General features: G+C 39.0%; 2 protein-coding genes across 5 annotated transcripts in view; both read left to right on the forward strand.

Moving 5' to 3' along the window:
* The first annotated feature begins 1,292 nt into the window (after positions 1–1,292).
* Positions 1,293–2,725, forward strand: LOC109987155 (transcription factor HES-2-like). The gene is made up of 4 exons (XM_020638160.2): positions 1,293–1,414; positions 1,512–1,607; positions 1,734–1,821; positions 1,924–2,725. Exons 1-4 carry the CDS (start codon positions 1,325–1,327, stop codon positions 2,250–2,252), a joined length of 603 nt encoding a protein of 200 aa, XP_020493816.1. The 5' UTR covers positions 1,293–1,324; the 3' UTR covers positions 2,253–2,725.
* A 612-nt stretch (positions 2,726–3,337) lies between these two features.
* Positions 3,338–16,108, forward strand: part of acot7 (acyl-CoA thioesterase 7) — a 52,728-nt gene continuing 39,957 nt past the window's right edge. For 2 of the 4 annotated variants that reach the window (XM_065961398.1, XM_065961399.1), the window contains exons 1-4: positions 3,338–3,446; positions 3,538–3,727; positions 7,668–7,785; positions 9,308–9,464. In XM_065961398.1, coding sequence (XP_065817470.1) covers positions 3,675–3,727; positions 7,668–7,785; positions 9,308–9,464 — 328 coding nt within the window. In that variant the 5' untranslated portion in view covers positions 3,338–3,446; positions 3,538–3,674. Of the gene's footprint in view, positions 3,447–3,537; positions 3,728–5,780; positions 5,943–7,667; positions 7,786–9,307; positions 9,465–16,108 lie in introns of those variants that run through there. The other 2 variants (XM_065961396.1, XM_065961397.1) reach the window with 2 other exon arrangements.

Here is a 16,108-nt window from a genome sequence, read left to right on the forward strand (position 1 = left end):
AAGAAGAAGTATGTGTGTGTGTGTGTGTGTGTGTGTGTGTGTGTGTGTGTGTGTGTGTGTGTGTGCGCTGGTGGGACATGGCTCTTAAGGATGCTGGTGTGGGGCAGGTGGAGTGTAAAGGGGGTGGGGCTGATGGATATAGTTGGGGTTGAAGGCTCAGTAACAGACAACCATCTGGTCCCTGTGACGCGTGCTGCAAGCGTGGTTCCCCTGAGTGCAGTGGTATTTGATGGCTTGTCATGTCCCTCCAGGGTTTTTTAAATATTAAATATGAAAATCTCAAATCTGTTTAAGATTTTATTTTTACACATCGTTTAGGGTACGATGAATGGTTGTTAATTTTTCGCAGTCTACAAAGAAAAATGAACCCCAAATATGTATGACACTTTATAAGTTGAAACCCATGATCAATTTATTTACGACTGAGACTGTCATGAAAACACATGTTCCACACTCACCCTGTGTGTTTTTGCCCCCACCGCCTTGCGTGAGGCGTTGGTAGCAGCGGTATATAGCCTACAGGTAGAGACCCCCCCTGGGAAGACACAGCCTAAAAATGTCATATGCAAAACTATTGTTGTCAAAATGTAACAGCAGATGTTATTTGAAAGTAGCGTGGCTTGGGTAAGAGATTGGGACGAGTCTGTATCTCTGTGCATGTTTGCATTTATGCAAGCCTGACCCCTATGCCAGTAATGTATGTATTACACCTTGCTGATCCAATTGTGTGTATTTATTTAAAGATTATATTTTATCTTAAAAAATATTCAAGCTTACATAGAGCTTTGCTAAAATAGAGTGAGGCATCCACTTTTTGGACTCTCTGAGCAGTGCGTAATTACGCACCAGTAAAAGCACTCATATATTTCCCTCATGTGTTTCGTTAACGTTTTCCGTCTTTATATGAAAAAAATCACATGTTGGGCTCTATAATATGATGTAAATTGTAGAATTTGTAGGATTGGTACTTGGTAAATGAGCATTAGGTGCGTCCAGACTTTAAGGCTTTTTACGCACACACCCTCAACTTTTTGACGCAGTTTTTGTTTGATTTGGTGGATGGATCTAACGCAGACACGCAATGCAGTTGTCACGCTTGGATTAGAGTTGAAGACAGATGGTTATCTTGCCAAATTTGATGATTTTGTGTTGTTTTCCTCGTATATCTGGCCAGTCCAAATCGTTGCATACGCTTGGGGGCGTACCCGTGATGCACGAACCGACGCCACGGTCGTGGATATAAACCGCAGCCCGTGGCCGTTAGAGACACATCTTCCTTGAATTGTGTTTTCGACACATCTCTGGCACAAAGAAGACGCTGAAAATGTCTCCAAATATGACCTGTGAAGCTATCCAGTCTTTCTCTCCAAGGCTTACTGTGGCCAAAAGAAAGGAGGCTCTTGAGCTTAGAAAGGTGAGCGTAGTCACTGAATTTTGTTTCATTGTCTTTATTTCTGATTTCTTACACATAATGTAATGAGTGAATTTTAAATGGTTCGTTTTCTTTTCAGACTATGAAGCCTTTGATGGAAAAAAGAAGGCGCGCCCGAATCAACGACAGCCTGAACCATTTAAAAAGCCTGATCCTTCCCCTCACAGGAAGAGATGTAAGTACTTTTGTGCGTTTTAATAATGCAAATACATTTTTAAAATCAGTTATCTGGTGTTCTTTCATTTATGCAAAGACAAGTTCCATATGTCTGACATTGCTTTTATTTTATTCTTTTCTGCAGAAGTCTCGCTACTCAAAGCTTGAGAAAGCCGACATCCTGGAAATGACTGTGAGGTTCCTCAGCGACATTCCCCCAATTAACGCAAAAGGTAATGAGTCTGCTTAATTTGAAGTCTTAATTATGAATATATGTACATTGGACCATTATTAGTTTAAAAAAACACGAACCTAACATTTTATTGTCCTTTCAGATGCCACAGACAACTACAAAGAGGGCTTCAAAGCCTGCCTTCAGCGCGTCTCCGCTCTGCTTCCCAAAACGAGCTTGGATCAGGACGCGCGCCAAAGGATGACCGAATTCATCCAGCATTCCACTCCCGCCAGCGTCAAGCCATCTTGCCTGAATTGCTGTTCCCAGAGCTCCAGTACATTCCCTCAGATTCACCAAAGACTCCTGAACCTCAAATCCAGCTTCAGCACCAACCTGGAGAGCAAGTCCCGCAGCAGCAGCGCAGTGGCTCCCGGCCGCGCGCAGCCAGTCCCGCAGGCTGTCAGCGCGTCCATGTGGAGACCCTGGTAGATATTTTCAGTTGATCAGCACGGGTTTCTCGAAAGACTTTGAAATATTGATAAAATAGCGTCACTTGTAAATATGCACAGTGATTCCACGCTCGTTATCGTTGATGAAGTAAGTAAGAATTCATCGTTAAATCGTCACAGTTGAGTATTATATACTTGTTTGTTGCGCACGCGTCTGCTGTCCTGTATAAGTCGACAAGTTTAGACAGTCGTATTTCTTTAAATCTGCATGTATGTATACGTTTAATATTTAGTCCTCTCGTTGGACTAAGTGAATAAGGGCCGTTGAAACAGCCCTGTAAGACCCAAAGGGTCATTGTGTTTGAATTTGCATAAAGACTGTAGTCTGTGCAGATGGAACTTGTAGACATTTTACATGTCACTGTCAGTATCTCTGTTGGGATGTGATTTATTTTTGCTATTTTCAGCAAATGTTGTATATATGTTATGTGTAAAAAAAAAAATAATAAACTGCGATTTCGTGGTTAAATCCTGTCTTGTGTTTTGCTTTATGGTCATTGGTTTTACGCATGTGCGTAAGAGGGTTTAACTCCGCCTAAAAGTATTTAATTCATAAGTCTCATCATAGAAAAGTAAGAACATAACATGTCAGTTATAGGCTGAAGTATATACATACATGCACACAAACAGGATCATATGGACATGCACTAATGGAGAGATGTCAGAGTGATGGAGCTGCCCACAGTGGGTGCTCCTGAGCTGATGGTGGGGAGGGGGTTTGTTGCCTTGCTCAAGGGCACCTCGGCAGTGCTCAGAAGGTGATCTGGCACCTCTCCAGCTACCAGACCAACTTCCAAACTTGGTCTGCACCGGGACTGGCACCGTCACTGGCACCAGAGTTTAAACTGAACAAAGGCCTGGGCCTGACCCATTCGTTAAACACATCTGAAGAAGTAGGCTATAAAACCGTTAAGTAAGGCAGTGTGCTCTTTGATGGATGTTGTGGTCAAACCCGCCAACAACAGGCTATATAAAATACTGCGTCTGTGTTGATGATTGTAAACGCGGTCTCTGCTGCCCTCTTGCGATGGATGCAGGTAATGAAACTTTGGGTTTCTATTCTCCTGCCCAATCATTCTCCCATGTAGCCTACCTCTCATGAAGACAGAACACTGCATCTTAACCAGACTGTTGATGATTTGTTTAAACCACCTTGAAATATTGGCATATACTGGTATTTAAACTACTATCTTTTGCATTCACACTCACAGATCGGCCACATTAACATAAAAGATCGTTTTTGAACATTTGAATGCTTTTTTCAGACCGGATGAGTCAGTTCTGAAAGAGACTGGCTGCCGGCGGACACAGGACAGCTCTTGTTTCCGTCACATCACATACAGAGAACTCGCCGCAACACGAAATCAACAAAACAAGAGAGCTCTTCATCATCATCATCATCATGTCGGTACCGGAACCGGCGCGCGAGGCAGCATCAACCCTTCAATTATGCAGGTAGGAACCCTCGCGTGCTAATAACGGTCTCTCGGTAGACAAGTGACGATAGCACTCCGGCGTCGTTGCGTCCTCACACGATTATAACCCAGATTATCCGCTTCATATCCTGTAATCACACTCAGCCTACAACAGTCTGTAGAGAGACACAAGCTGTTATTTGACGATGGTCAGTTAGTGGACCCTTTAGTAGTTTTGGTAGGTTTATTTGTTTTTTATCAGTTTGTGAGCTGCCGGCAGAGCGGTGCAAAACGCCCATTAGCATGTCGTATGTAATGACCTCACAACGGTTAGCATGGGGAGGGGACACTGTACAAAATACAAAGGACTCAGTAAAGTCGCCATCATTTCCCGAGTCTACGTAAAAGTTGTATTTCATTGAGAAGGCTAGAAGATGTTTGCCTCTGTAAATAGCTAGTTCGTAATGTTAAAACTCGCATTACTTCCTTTAGCATATTATTTTCCCTAAACATAGCTAATAAAAATAGGAAACGCATCGCTGACACACAGCCAGCTGTGGTTACAAAGGTTACACAGCTAGTACAGTTGTTATGACCTATTTAAATACATTTGCAATAGCTTTCATTTCCTTGCTGTATGCAGAGTTTGTTGTAGGCTATGCTATACCTGTGCCGGCCCATAGGTGGAGCCATACAGTTTTGTCACATAACAGCGCTGCTTGTTCTGTGCAGAGGCGTGTTGCATTCTTGTGAAATAAATGTCACTGTTTTTAAATGAATAAAGGAATACTCAGAAGTTCCATACAATCTGCAGGTAAATTGAGTCATGTATAGGCACTATATGATGCATGAAAGGCATTAGCTGCATCCACACTGCAGATTAAAAGTGACCTAAATCTGTTTTGTTTTGCTCCTCAGATCTGATTTTTTCATGACAATGAGCACAGATAGTCACCTGGACTCTGATCTTTTCAAATCATATTAAGGCCACTTTTATGTGTAGATCCCTACAGGAGTCTGATACAGACCATATTTAAAAAGCAATGTGAATGGCCAAACAAATAAATAAGATCAAATCAAAGCAAAAACAAAAAACAAAAAAAACAACAACAACAACAACAACAACAACAGAATTGAGCATAAAGACTGGTAGTGTAAATGCAGCCTTTGTGACCCATGAGAAAATACAGCAATTGCTGAAAAAAATGTGATCCCCACTGAGTGCAACTGAGACAGGCACATGTCCTTTTATGAAATTGTTGTTTTTTTCATAAAGTTTTCCAATAATTATCTTATGAATTAAAGAAAGCAGATTATTTTCCCTGATTAAATGCAGTCTGCTGCAGCACTTCCACAAAAAACAAAACAAAAAAACCTCCCTCATACAATACTCTGATACTTAAAAGCTTCTGTACATCAATGCAGGTGTTTTGTTGATCCTGATTGTGCAGCATAATCCCCTCAACCCAAGTTGTTTATTTGAGCTTATTTGAATTGTTCTTGTAAGGGACAGAAATTATTTCTTCTGTGATGTTTACATTTATTTTGTGATGATATTTTGTGATTCAGCCTGTACACGATCTTCATTCCTGAAGTGATATGTGAACAGGATTAAAGGACAGAGGGACTTTCTTACTAGTTTGGCATTCATCTTTAAATCAAGTCGGCAAATAACCACTGCAACACTTTTTTCCTTTCAGTTCCCTTTCTTTTAAAGTTTGCCTTTTTCCCAGTTAGCTTATTGTTTGTTTGTTTGGGAGGGGGCATATTACTTAAACTTACGACTACATTATGGTGGAACAGGTTAACAGACAGGTTTACTGGAACCCAAAACCATTTTGGTTGTGATATCTTGGTCATGCATTTGCAGTGTTGTTGTAGTTCTAGAGTTCTTCGATAATTATTTTTCTGTCTATCAGCAGCTGCGCTTAATTGTCATTGTGACAAATTCTATTGGTCACCTGCTGTCAATTGAAGCATCAGTAGGTGTGTATGGATCCAGTCTGACCAGTCATGATGTCTGAGGCGGCGTCAATGTGAACGCTGTATGACATCACTAGCAATGGAAAGGCCTGAAATTTCAGAAGATATGAATGAAGAGATCATTCCTGAGCGGAGTCATTGTGAGACTGAGAGTCAGCCAGGAAGATGCGTTGCTTTAGACCTCCGAGCAGGAACCCAAGAAATCTAGTGGATAATAGAAATCCCCAATTGAGACTGGAATTTAGAGACAGCTCCAAACTTCAACTCAGCAGGTAGTTCATCTCTCTCATCTCTCTCTTGAATGAATTACATAATATTATGAACTGTCTTTAATGACTTTGCTGTTATATAAATGTCACTAGAATACTCACACTGTGGTGTATTTCACAGCACTATTGCTACACTAAACTGCTGCATACTGTAGTTACTTCCTTTTCTGTTTTCATACAAAAATAACTCATTGGGATATGTCTGCTCTGGTGATGCTGGTGATGTTTTGCAATTGTAAATTCCCCACATGTCACAACCCTAACTGTGACTCTTTAGAGGAAGTCAACGGTTACTCTGTCATACATAAATATGGGGAACATTCATCATGTCATATGGCTTATTACAGTTTTTTTACGATTGCTATGACACTTTTTTTCAATACTTTTAACAATTTTCCTAAACTCTTAACACAGTTAGCACAACATCCGTCTCTGAAGGCTATGCAATTAACACATTTCTTGTTGCTTAGACACAAAATGCATACATTTAAGACAAATTTAAATTGCTTGAACTTCTTTTACACAAAAGCTCAACCAAGACCAAAACAATGGATTTTTACAGCCACATTTACCAATCATTTCACACTGTATGTCAGAACAGATAACATCATGTTCTAAAACTAACCTATAGGCTAAAGTCTAAGTGAATAGCTTTTCATATTGTAGATTGAAACACATATATATATCCCCTGTATTATTTTTCCATTGCTACTGAGAAACAGCTGATTGAAGTCATGCAAATAGATCAATCACAGCTGATTCCCATCTAGTAAACACACTCAGGTGTTGAGGTTATTTCATTTGCCTGACCATATGTTATACAGTTACTGTAATAATCAGATGGTGTTGTGTGTTGTACTGTTTAACTATAACTATAACTTTCCCTATACTATGCTAGACATTCATTCTGCACGTCTTGTGAAATAGAGGATTACTTATGATGTCAGGAAACACACACACACACACACACACACACACACACACACACACACACACACACACACACACACACACACACACACACACACACACACATATGCCACACACATTCCACACACATTCCGTTAAAGCTTAACCATCTGTTAGTACTCAGATGTCAGTTCATCAGTACATACCTGTGTGGTTTGTAACCTTAGAGTATGTAAACAGATTACGCTGTAACTGGTGAGACGAGTTTAACTGACACACTGAAGAACTGGAAACAGCTGACGAACATGACAGCAAGCATGCTGTACAGTCTGTAATAATGATGCTGTATTCAGCCATGGAGAGGTGATGATGGTGTCAGAGAGACATAGAAGCACATCGCTGCTACACATAATTTCAAAATTTGTTTTCTTTTGCCAGAACAAACATTAAAGCCCCCCTCACCTTAAATGTCGGCCACATTCACCTGAATTATGAAGGGAAGGTGATGCCATTTTTTCCAGTGTGAGCTCATTTTGGTGTTTTGAATTTACCAGCTGTATCAGCTGTTGTTTGAACCAGAGGAGAAACCTTTGCTCATATGCAATTCAACTTTGGAGCTTCCGACTATTCCAAAGTTAAAAATTGTGCAAAATGCTATAAGTTATCAGTTGGTTTGTCAGGTTGTCACATTAATTGATTTAGACTTTTTTTTTATCCCAACCTGATGCTGAAAACTCACCACATGATGCTAACATCACGAGTAGTAATCGTTTCATCAGACCCCGATCATCATTCTAACTAACCTTGTCCATTACACAGGATCATGGGGCCAAATGATGCCAACATTGTGGGCAACGTTCACGGTGGCATCATCCTCAAGATGATTGAAGAAGCAGGATGTATTGTGAGCACAAGACACTGCAACACACAGAACGGGGTAAGACACAACACATCTACAGTATGGTATTTCACTACAGTGGGTGACTGAAGATTGCAGAACTTCTCTTCCTATGTTGTTACAAAGTTATTTTTATTTGCAAAATATTTGAATAACACAATAATAAATGTGTCCAGTATAAACATGATTTGGTGAATTAAGAAAATATGAAGGGAAAACAATCTCAGCTAAAAAGCTTAGTTTTAAAATGAGTTATACATGATTTATTCATTGATTCATTAAATATGAGACACTCCTCGTATTTATCTATTTTGTTTTTCAGATTTTTAGGTTTTATTAATCATAAAGTTAAATTGTAATTGAATCAGTAGTGCCTCACCCAGATCTGCTTGACTTCTTCTGTGCTGGTTTTACTTTTCACCCAGTGAACTCTCACCGACTTTTAATAAGTTGATTCATTCCATTGTCATCTTACCTGCAACAACAACAAGTATTAGTTCCTTGCTTAGATAGACATTCAGATAAATACACAGATGGACAAAATATGCTTTTGGAAAATACTACAGGACTCCCATCTGCTTCATGTAGACACTTGAACAGTAAAACAAGTAAAAACCCTTTATTTTGTCAATAATTTGGGACACATTAGACATTTATTTAATTTCAAAAATGACTTATCAGCTTTTCAGGTCGTTCCTTTGCAATACATAATACAGTTGATTATTTATTATAACTGAATTAAATTTAATTCAAAAAACTATATTTGTCCCTTTGGGGGGCAAATCATCATCGATTCAGTACACCCTCCACGTTCGCCACCACCATCACATAAGAATCACTTCGTCTGGTTTATCTGTTCTGCACTAAAAACTTCATTAGTTTGTTTTCATAATCATTAGTGGTATTGTCTCTCCTCTCTGTGTTTTAAACTCAAGGTCTGAATGTCCTTTGTCCCTGTGCCCATCGTTTTACACCAAGTGAAGAAGTCACACATATTTGTGTATGTTGTTTTTGTCTTTCACAGACATCATGGTGCAGTTAAACTTATCTGATTCATGACTCTTGTCTTGTTTAAAGATGGACTTTCTGAAAATGTTATCTTTGATGACAGATTTGAACAGTAATGGTGGAGCAGCCAAAGTAAACTCCCCTGTTAAGGATTAACAATATTCTGGGAGTTCAAGTTTAACGTGAATTGAAGTGTGTGAAGAGCTCACATAAATATTATAAAATATACATAACAGTTTTCAACTGCTGCTACATTATGATTGTTGAGAGAAATATTATGCTACAGTCTCTAAACTTCTGGCAAACAAAAGTCTGAACCTTTAAATGAGCCATTTACCAGAAACAATGGAACTATATGATCATGCAACCAAAATACTTTTTTTGCATAGGAAGTTATTTTTGAAACTTCAGAGCCAACCATAACTCCAAATACAATAACAACAACAAAGTCTGGAAAGTGACGTTTATTTAACAACATAACAAGTTCAGCATTGGATAATCAGATTGATATTTGATGTGTATGTGCTGTTGGTGGGATGTTTCCTCTCTTCAGGACCGCTGTTTGGCAGTTCTGGTTCGTGTGGAGAAGACAGAGTTCCTGTCCCCTGTGTTCATTGGAGAGGTCACCCATGTCACTGCTGAGATCACTTACACCTCGAAGCACTCACTGGAGGTGCAGGTCAAAGTGATGGCCGAGAACGTCCTCACAGGTGATTCATTTTGATGTTTTCATTCGATGCCATTTCAACAGGAACACACTACACAGAATAGTTTACATTCTGCCTTTGTTTGTTGTCTTAATATATTAATAAGGGCTTACAAACTTTGGTGAGAATGTAGGGAAATAGAAACAAAACTTAAGATTTTGTGGAAACACAATACCTCACCTACTCAGCAATGTTCACCTTTAGCCTCGTTTTCACCCACATCAGTGCAGAGGAGGAAAGGAATGACAGACAATCAGGTTCAAAAGGTGCACAGAGAGGCACATACACACGCATACACACACAAATGCACACACACGCAACCAACCATGTACACACGCACACGCACACACAGACACACGCACACACACACACACACACACACACACACACACACACACACACACACACACACACCGAACATACAATATGTCTGATCAAAGTACAAAGATACACAGATACAATTTACAACTATAGCCGACAAAGATAAGCAGCAGATCCTCATACCAGAGAGCCTTAGAGAGAATGTCTGTTTGTCTTCCTTAATAAAAAACTCAATACAATAACATGTTATTAATTGCTGGTAATTTAGAAGAATTTGCTTATTGTTTCAGTTTAGTTGTCTTTTCCCCCTCAAACATCTCCACCTTAAATTGATTCTTCTTTGTTTTGTCCATGATGTCATGCTCAGAGCTTAAGTTGTTTAAGTGCCTGTTAATGTGTTTTATGAAACATTACACCACCAAATAATGGTTGACAAATCATGGGGTAGGCTTCCATAATTAAGATGAGTATGGACTGAATAAGTGTGTGAGCATTCCCAGCTGCAAGAAGGCAAACAAACCCAAACCATGGCACATGTTGCTGAAGTAAATTAAGCTGCAGTTATGAGGTTTTACCATCGACTACTACATTTCCCTAACTTGACCTATTCAAGTGGTTTAAGCCCCGAGAACTCAGAGTAAAGGAAAATACGTTTTTTTTTTACAAGGGTGTTACTTCTTATTGACTTGATAACAACTTGATTCCCTGATTCAGAAAGTAGCAACCACGCAAATCCTCTTCCTGTAGGTATGCTGTCAGTTTTTCAATGAAAATAAAAGAATATGACACTTTTCATCTGCCGCTATCTTAGAATTATAGTGGGTAAAATAATCTATAAAATAATTTAAATTTTACTCACAATGCCAGGACTATCAAAGTTAAGCATTCAAATGATTTCCAGCCATTTCAGAAAATTTCTTTTCGACTGTAAAATGTCAACTTTTCCTTATTTAAAAACAGCCCATTTTAATCTCATAATTTGTTCACAGTAGAGTTGAAAGGATATGAGAGACATTTATTGTGTGAGAAATTATGTTTATTGATGGAAAGCCACTTGTTTTCGTGGGGGTCCAACATACTCACATAAAGGCTCTCACACACCCATCCGCCCAATTATCCCCCACGCAAAGCCACAGCGCCCATCAGAGGTAAATATACATGATGGCATATTATTCAATCAAGACAACAAGAGATACGGTGAGATGATTTGGTGAGAATGGGTAGTAGTTATTTCTTAAAAAGGTATAGTGAATTTATTGTTTTGATGTTTATAGGTAGATTGTTCCCTTTCAGAGGGAGCTTTATACTTAAATGCTCGTCTGCTGATATCTTTTTTGTTTTTGGGAACAAGAAATAAAGGCTGCTGAGTTTGTCTTAAAGAATATGAGGGAGAATTGAAGTGGATACATTTGAAAATACATTGGAGCCAATGGTAACATGGTTATTAACTCTTGTTTCAGTAGATTTATTTCTTAATCCCCCGTTCAGAGATTCAAATCGTTCAGAGATTTCACACTGTGCTGTACCAAGTTCTAACTCATCATTATATGCAAAAGGTCTTTGACATTTATATCTGTGTAAACCACATTAATCCTAGACAGAAACTGCATGCACCAATAGTATAGATGCTTATAAAATGTTAAGCAGGTTACTAGAGTGCTAACTCTTTACTCAATGATATTCAGAAACTTTTAACTATTTGCTATGTGTGCCCTGTTAAATTTAAATACAGCTTCTATGAAAGTGTTAACCTTATTCTGTCACCTTCACATAACCTTGGTTGCATTTGTATTTTTTTTCTTGCTCTTGTTTATCGATTCTTATCTAGAAGTAGTGAAACATTTCCAAACGCTGGATATTTCACTCTCTACTCATACTAGTTTGTGATGTTCTGCTGTTTGACCAGCAGAGAGCAGCACACTATAAGTAGAACAGCTCTAAAAGGCATTGAAAAGAGACGAGCTGCATTATATGCTGTGCCAGGAGAACAGAAATCTAGTGCTATGTTGGTTTCTAGTTTTAGATTGTATTTAAGTGATGGAGTCTGTTATTTACATGTATTAATTAGATATATGTGAATTAGATATTGCTTATTAACAAATTAAAGCTACTGTGAAGAGTTTTTAGCTGGTTATCAAACAGACTGAAATTAATAATGATGCCTCCATATGACCTATAAAAGCAGATAAGACCATCAGCATAAAGACTGGCCCTTTCTGTACATATTGTTTAATGCTTGAAAAAGCTGCAGTGGGACAAGAGTCAGACAAAGGGATTAACAGCACAATGCAGAAAAAACACAGTGTTTTTGAAGGCAAAGATTCCCAATGAGTGTTATGATTGACTCTCAAAAAACAGAAGGAATAGATATTTTTGTTTAGAAAAATACTTTTACAGGACAAAATCAGTCTAGATGTACAGCTTTGTCCACAGGAGGGCGGCAAAATCTGCAAAAACAGAAAGTTCCTTGTAGGAGCTTTAAGTGTCTCACACACACACACACACACACACACACACACACACACACACACACACACACACACACACACACACACACACACACACTGTGCTAAAAATCCCTTGAGTGAAGACAGAGAGGATCACATTGGGCCGACAGCTTTATCTCTGAACCTTTAAAGTCAATGGCAACAGTGATGCACAAGCGGTCCGTTTTACAAAATGTAAAGACCTGACAGCATTGTAACTGCAAGAACTCTTTTCAAAGTGTGAAAGTTGATGTTTAGACCCATTAAATTAGATTATAGAATAACATTCAATAACATTTTAGGCTTTTTGTATGTAAATGAGTATCCTTGAAATAAGGGGATATTGTTGATAGATTACTGAGTATATCTTACTTTTTCTTTATTTTCAGAAGGTCTGTCAATCCTAATAGACTAAGGAAAAGACAGAATAAGGGAGAGAAAAGGGGAGTAAGAAAGATAGAGGGACAGTTAGTGAGAGGCAGAAGGACATAATGATTGGCAGGAGGATAGCACAGGGAATGAAAGGTAGAAGAAAGAGTGAGAGTATAGGAAAGAAATATAAAAAAGGATGAAGGAAAGGAGGTGAGAAACAAAAGGAAGTATCCCCTAGACAGCCGTTGCCCTAGCAACAGGCTTATACTGGTTGGTTGGCTGGTTGCTGGGCTCGAAGCAGGTTGATGGAGGCGGAGGCAGATATATGAGATGACAGGTGGAGAGCTGGGTACATATATGCAGCCATCAGTATGGGCAGCCCCAACTAGAGGGCCTGACCTGTGAGGAGGGTCAGAAAAGAGGAAAAGAGCTGAAGGAAATGAGACACTCAAAGCAGCATGTCCTGGAACCTTTTATGCCAACATTTAACATTTATTCATTTATTAGAGGAAAACAGTGTTAGAACCAAAATTATAAGTTATCTTGATATTCTTTGTGATACTTGTCAGTCATCAGCAATTTTAACCGTTGTTTGACTCACTACATTGCAACCATTTACTTATTTTCTGACTGAAAATAATTTTTACATTTATTGTGTATTTAATTAAAAATAAAGGCAGGTTGCCAATCTGCTTCTCTGAGCTAAACAATCATGTAATATGTTACATCATTATTTTTTTTTACAATTATGTATATTTTAAAAAGTAAAGAGTGAACTTAGGTTGAGTGTCATAGCAGTATCTGTGTAGCCTACATGAGCGTAGCTCCAGCTAGTGGTGAAAGTGAGTATAAAAAAGACTTCCTCTAGGACAGAAGCTTTACTGTACAGGACAACATCTGTGATAGAATTTCTGATTTTGAAGCCAAATAATAAAATCAAACTCTGCTGTCAATCCCTCCTTCAAATATAATGGCATTATGTGAAAGTCTAAGGAAAAGGGTTCAGCACATATCAACCACTGAAACTAAAACTATGAATTGAAAAACAAATTGGAATAGATTTAATGATTGTTTTTTTTTCTGGTCCTATGTAAAAGGAGCACACAAGTTTAACTCCTCAAATACTAAATACAGGAAGCCCCAAAATGAAAAAAAAGCTGGAGGAGGCACGGCAGTCTTTTAGGTCATTGCTATAGGAAGTAGGTCATGTGTGTGTCAATGTATGGGAGTGTGCACACATATGTGTTTAGGTTTGAGTTTGCACAGCTGTTATCTACATAAGCTTATGGATGTCCATTTGTTATTATGGATTTGTTTATTTCCAGACCTCAGAATTGTTTTCAGATATCATTCATAGTGTTTTACAATTACTGGAGGATTTGTGCAAGAGACAAGTTCCTATCAATAATTCATTATAATTAATTATCAGTGAAAAAGGTTTTATTATGTGCATATACTGTACTTCACTTTGTATCTTGTATTTTAAATGCATTGATTTGTAGATTTCGGTTTGCATGCATGTGAAACATGGTATGCTGTATGTATGCTTGTGTGTGCATGGGTTTGTGTGTGTAATTTCATCAGTGTTTGGCCCTTTAAAAGGTTCCTGCTGGGCCGAAGGGGAAGAGAAGATAACGGGAGCAGACATTATTTGCTTCTGTCATGTCGGCTTAGCATCAGGCCTCACACACTGTTGCCCAGTCAGACACGGACGCCAAGTGGATGTACCTGCACACATGCTCCAATGCGACACACGCACTTACCCAAACATACTGACACACACATGCGGTAGAGGAGGGACAATCTGCTTCGACGCGGGGCCTGATAAGCTCATTCTGACACATTATGCATCAGAAAAGTCACACTGCAGCGCACACTTTGATTCTTTTAAATGAAGTCTGAAACTGAGGCAGAACTCTAAATAGATGTATTTGTTCCTGATGAACGTTGATGGTTTGAACGGTAATTAGAAGCAGGGCTAATACTGTTTGGTTGTAGACCTGTATTCATGGTTTATGGTTTGTATTTGCAGTTTTTTTGGTTAGGCAAAAGTAAGTATTTTGCTCTCTGTTTGTCTGCATTCATGTATTTATGCATTCATGTTTGTCCCGTATGTGTGTGCATGTGCGTGTGTGTGTGTTGGGGGAGGAGGCAAGAGTCCAGATTCCACAGTCAGTCAGGCAGCATCTCGTCAGGCAGGCCTCAGTCATGCCCCCCCAGGGGTAGGCTGCCTACTGTGGGCACGAGCCGTGATGATTGTTCCCGCTGGGGGGATTGAACATGCGCACTAACATATTCACATGCACACTTACGCACAGACCCACAAACATCAGCACACATCGATTTAAATATTCCCATGTATATACACAAATGTAATAACATACATGTTCAACCTTAGAAAATCACTCTGAGACATGATAAAAATGCTCAGGCATATGCTCAGGCGCACTCACAAATACACACACATACACACACAGTCTTTTGCTCAAACACAGCCACAATGATCTGCAGATGTGACTTTTCCACACAAATAAAAAATGTCTCAACATTCATGTATGAGTACACACAGGTCTGTGCACAGCAACAAAACCCACATATATACACAAACATCAAATGGAAGGTAATAATGCTTGTGTTGCATGCGCACTCATGCACATATTTGCATAAATACAGCATCCATAGATCACACAAACACACACACACGCACACAGCTACAGAGCGGAGAGCAACGCATTGTGAGTTGAGGCATAAAATACTGATGACAGTTCTTTCCATGATCCTGGTGTTTTACACAACTGTACATACTCAAAAAAGTGCTACGTGCACATAACCTCTTCTGTGTTATATAATTGCCCTGTGATTAACACTGGTAGCAGGGGAATTAAAGATAAGTATAATCTTAAATCTATCTATCTTGCTATCTAAATTGGAACACTGAATATAAGATGTTACAGTAAAAATACTGTAAGACCTTTTAAAATGAAGTCGCAGACATGCCAGACTTTTGGAACTGAGAAGAATTTCCCGAGGGCATAACTAAGGACTGTAACAGAACAGACAACACTATTCCAGGAAGGTCATTTAAGTATAAACAGAAACTGTGTTTTTCTCTCTGCTGTTTGTTTCACAGTTTGAGCTCTCAGTTCAGAATTACCTTGAAGATCAGCTGACATTATCAGTAATCAATGTCAAATCGTGTCCAGTTGAAATATACTGTAATGCTTGTAATGGGTTTTAAATTATCAGCTCCTGTCAAAACTCCTGGCATGATTTCATCTGTTCCTGTCAGGCAACAACATCCCACAGTGGGACTGTAGTCTACTTAAAAGTAATTGAGTCTTGGCTCAGTACAATGGAAAATCTGTGGTTTTGATCATGGGGATCAAGCAGTAAGAACGATCCTCGCTGCACTGTCTCTGGGCTGGGAACATGCTGTTCAGGAAGGAATAAAGAAAATATGTTTTTTTT

This window comes from Labrus bergylta, chromosome 12 (assembly GCF_963930695.1).
Source record: "Labrus bergylta chromosome 12, fLabBer1.1, whole genome shotgun sequence".
Taxonomy (NCBI): Eukaryota; Metazoa; Chordata; class Actinopteri; order Labriformes; family Labridae; genus Labrus; species Labrus bergylta.